Genomic DNA, 3,792 nt, shown 5'->3' on the forward strand with positions numbered 1-3,792 from the left:
AGCCGACGGGCGTGACGGTGACTCTTTTTCGGGGGGGTTTCCCCTCCAAGCCGTTTATATGGGGTTCAGCTGCCTTTATCTCCCCTCCCCTTGGCTCAGCCTTTGCGGTAGCCTAAAGGTTCCCCCCCCCCCCCCCCCCTTGAAGGTGACGGTGCCGGCGGTGGCACAGGAGAAGCGGCCTTCGACCGCCGGCGCCGCCCGCCCGAGAGACTCCGTCAACGCTTCGACCACGCACAGGCGCGCGGAGAGAGGCCGACTCCCTTGCGCCGCCCCCGGCTGCCCCACTTAGGCTCGTGCTGCACGACGCTCTCGGCGCTCCCGGCGAGGGACCTGCCCGCGCCGCCGCGCCGCCGGACAGCCACTCCGGCCGTGGATCCGTGGTTCCTTCGACGGCAGCCGCTTGGGGGGCACCAGGCCGCTTAGGCGAAATACACGCGTGTTGGGCCCTGTTCGCTGTTGGTGTTCCTGTTGGAGCTTGGAGTTTGGAATAGTGCGCGCGCCGCGTGCCGTGCCGCGTGCGTTGCGTGCCTGGTGCGAGCTGCCCGCCTCTCAAGTCCCGTGACACACGTACACACATGCGACATGTCTTACCTTACTGCTACCGCCAACACAAGCGCGATCACGCTCGTGGGCAGAAAACGTACTGACGTACACGAGTCCGCCTCCTCCTCCTCCGCCACCGCAGGCGCAGGCGCCCCCTGGATCCGTCGCCGCCCCCTCGGCTCCTCTTGCCACGCCGGCCACGTAGATAGAATCCATCTCGATTCACTGTGACGTACATGAGTCCCCGCCTTCTCCTCCTCCGCCACCGCAGGCGCAGGCGCCCCCTGCACCCCCCCTCTTGCCATGCCGAGCAACGTAGACAGAATGCTTCTCGATTCACTGCTTCTCTCTCTTGAGCGCGTCCTCGAGGGGGGAATTCTTCTGGACAGCCAGCTCAATGGAGGCGGCCCGGTCCTCCACGCTGAGGTCCGGCTCAGAGTCCGTGAAGGAGGGCCGCGAGACGAGGTTCGCTCTCATCGCAGCGCGCCTCCCGCTGCTCCTCCCGAACGTTTCGCGCTTGACCTCCTCGGGGACGGCGGGGATGGCGATCATGGGCGGCAGCGGCGGTTTGACGGCGGCGGGCTTGGCAGCGTCCCTGCCAGCGGTACTGGCAGCGGCCTGCATGCCAGCGGCAGTGGAGATGGTCTTCGGAGAGAGAGATTTTTAGCAATACCAAACAAATCTAACACTCACACGTCATTTGGGGCCTGGAGCCCTGTTCACGCGCGCGCGAGACGTGCAGACAGGGTTGCCAGGTGAGAGCGAATGGCGCGGTTCACGCCTCGCACAACAGAGAGAGAGATGCGCTCTGCATGGTGGGACATAAAAGAAAGCGAGTACTTGGGCGAGTAGGCCGTGCGGTCGACGCTGCCGCGCGCGACTTTGCGCGCGAGGCGGCGCAGTTTGAGAACGGCGGTGGGCGAGAAGCCGCCGCCGAACGTCTCGTGGAGCAGCAGGTTGAAGTTGTTGCGCTTGACAAAGATCGCGTCGTGGTAGAAACCGCGATGCGCCTTGACGTAGCCGTGGCCGGTCTTGTGGGAGAAGGGTTGGCCGGGCTGCCCGCGCGCCTTGCAGCCCATGTTTAGGCGGCGGGCCTTCTCTTCGGTGTTGCCGAAGGCGTAGGAGTGGCCAACGGAGGCGGGCGTGCCGCCGCTTGTCTTCGGAGCCTCGTCCATCCGCAACGTGTGGTTTTTTATTTTTTGTGAAATTCCTGCGACGGTTTCTTGCTTTTCGCTTCGCGCATTCCCAAAGCCCCTGGGGAGGGCTTGTCCTGTGAATTAGCAAGCGCGTTTCCCGTTTCTTCTCTTACGGTTCCTCGGTGGTGGTGAGTGAGTATTACACACACACTCCTCGGTGGTGGTACGAGCGAGCAGCCGTCGGTGTAGGAATTTAATCGACATGGGGTTCACGCGCTGCCCCTGCTGCGCGCTGTCGCCGCTGCCGCCGCTCTCGACTGTCGACGCGGACCTAGTCTCCGCCGGCCTCCTGCTGGTCGACACGCACAACCACTTACACCAGAGCGCGGGGGGCGGCGCCGTCCGCCGTTGCGACAGCTACGAGGCTGTGCTGGCGGTGGCAGAGGCCTGCTGGGATTCTGTGCTCGCGCGCTGCGCCGAGGGCCCACGCTCCCTACCGGGGCTTGGCGTGCACCCGTGGCAGGCGCACGAGGTGGCCGAGGGGTGGGAGGCGCGATTGCGCGCTCTCCTGCAGCAGCACCCACGTGCCCTCGTCGGCGAGATCGGGCTCTGCAAGTGCGCGAGGAGCCTGCGCGGGCCGGGTGCAAAGGCGAGGGTCTGGCCGCAGCAACTGCGCGTCTTCCGCACGCAGCTCGCCCTCGCCGCGGAGCTGCAGCGGCCCACGTCGGTGCACTGCGTCAAGGCGCACAGCAGCCTCGTCGCCGCCCTCGACGACCTCGACGTCCTCCCTCCCGCTGTCGGGCTGCACTCCTTCTCGGGCAGCGCGCACCAGATCGGCCAGCTCCTCTCCACCCGCGCGGGTCCGCGCCTCTACTTTGGCTTCTCGCACACGGTCAACGTCGCGATGGGCGGGGCCGCCGAGCCGCAGCCCGCGTTGCTCGACGCGATCCGCGCGGTGCCCGGGGAGAGAGAGAGAGAGAGAGAGAGAGAGAGAGAGAGAGAGAGAGAGAGAGAGAGAGAGAGAGAGAGAGAGAGAGAGAGAGAGAGAGAGAGAGAGAGAGAGAGAGAGAGAGAGAGAGAGAGAGAGAGAGAGAGAGAGAGAGAGAGAGAGAGAGAGAGAGAGAGAGAGAGAGAGAGAGAGAGAGAGAGAGAGAGAGAGAGAGATGTTGAGAGGCCGCGACCGGAGAGAGATGTTCAGAGGCTGCGACCGGAGAGAGAGAGATGTTGAGAGGCTGCGACAGGAGAGCGGGGACACTCTGGAGCGACGCGCAGACGCGCAGACACTCAGCGCGCATGCTCGGTGCGTGCGTGTGTGCGCGCGTGCGGGGTGGGGGGCGAGGGCGGGGACGTCTACCTACCTCACCTTACCTCCTCTTGCGCCAGGTCCCCGAGCGGAAGCTCCTCGTCGAGTCGGACTGCGCGGACGAGCGGAGCGCGACGCTCGCCCTGCCGCTGGCGCTGAGGCTCGTCGCGGACGCGCGCGGGTGGACGCTGGAGCGCGCGGCGCGCACGACGACGGAGAACGGGCTCCGCTTTCTCCGGGGCGACGACGGCGACGACCGCGACGCGGGCGGGGCGGAGCGGCCCGTGTGTGTTGCGTGCGAACCCACTGCGGGGAGTGACGAGAGTGCGAGGCCGCGGCTCCTTGTGGTCTCGCAGTGCTCGAGATAGATCGGGATGTGATCTGTGATCTGTGAGGGTCCGCCCGCAGGCGCATTTTGTGTACCGAGGCGGTGCCCGGTGCCGAACCTGTCGGACCTTGAGACAGCATTGTAGATCCCCCTGGGCGAGGGTGGTGGCGTCCCCGTCGGGAGCACGGGAGGGGCTGTCTGGCGCGTGGCGGAGGCATGGTGAAAATTCTTTTTCGGCTCGTTATTTTCTTTTTCTCGCAGGAGTCGCCGTCGATCGTGCAAGACTTCCACCACGAACGATGTCCTCGCGACGGAGGACGCGCACCCACTGCGCGGCGGCGGAAGCCCCGGCGGGGACGACCTCGCCTGCCCCATTGGCACGATTCTCGACCCCAAGCAAGGGCGCGATGGGTCTCTCCCGCCCGGCGGCTTCATTCACAACCTCTGCCGCGGCGACGCGGGCTGGCGAAAGGCCCGACGTG

At 66.1% G+C, this 3,792-nt stretch overlaps 1 protein-coding gene across 1 annotated transcript; it reads left to right on the forward strand.

Annotated features, from left to right (window-relative positions):
• The first annotated feature begins 1,905 nt into the window (after positions 1-1,905).
• EMIHUDRAFT_420943 (hypothetical protein) lies at positions 1,906-3,381 on the forward strand. The gene is made up of 2 exons (XM_005786546.1): positions 1,906-2,634; positions 3,063-3,381. Exons 1-2 carry the CDS (start codon positions 1,942-1,944, stop codon positions 3,348-3,350), a joined length of 981 nt encoding a protein of 326 aa, XP_005786603.1. The 5' UTR covers positions 1,906-1,941; the 3' UTR covers positions 3,351-3,381.
• The last annotated feature ends 411 nt before the right edge of the window (positions 3,382-3,792 follow it).

The sequence above is a fragment of the Emiliania huxleyi genome, assembly GCF_000372725.1.
Source record: "Emiliania huxleyi CCMP1516 chromosome Unknown EMIHUscaffold_15, whole genome shotgun sequence".
Lineage (NCBI taxonomy): Eukaryota > Haptophyta > Isochrysidales > Noelaerhabdaceae > Emiliania > Emiliania huxleyi.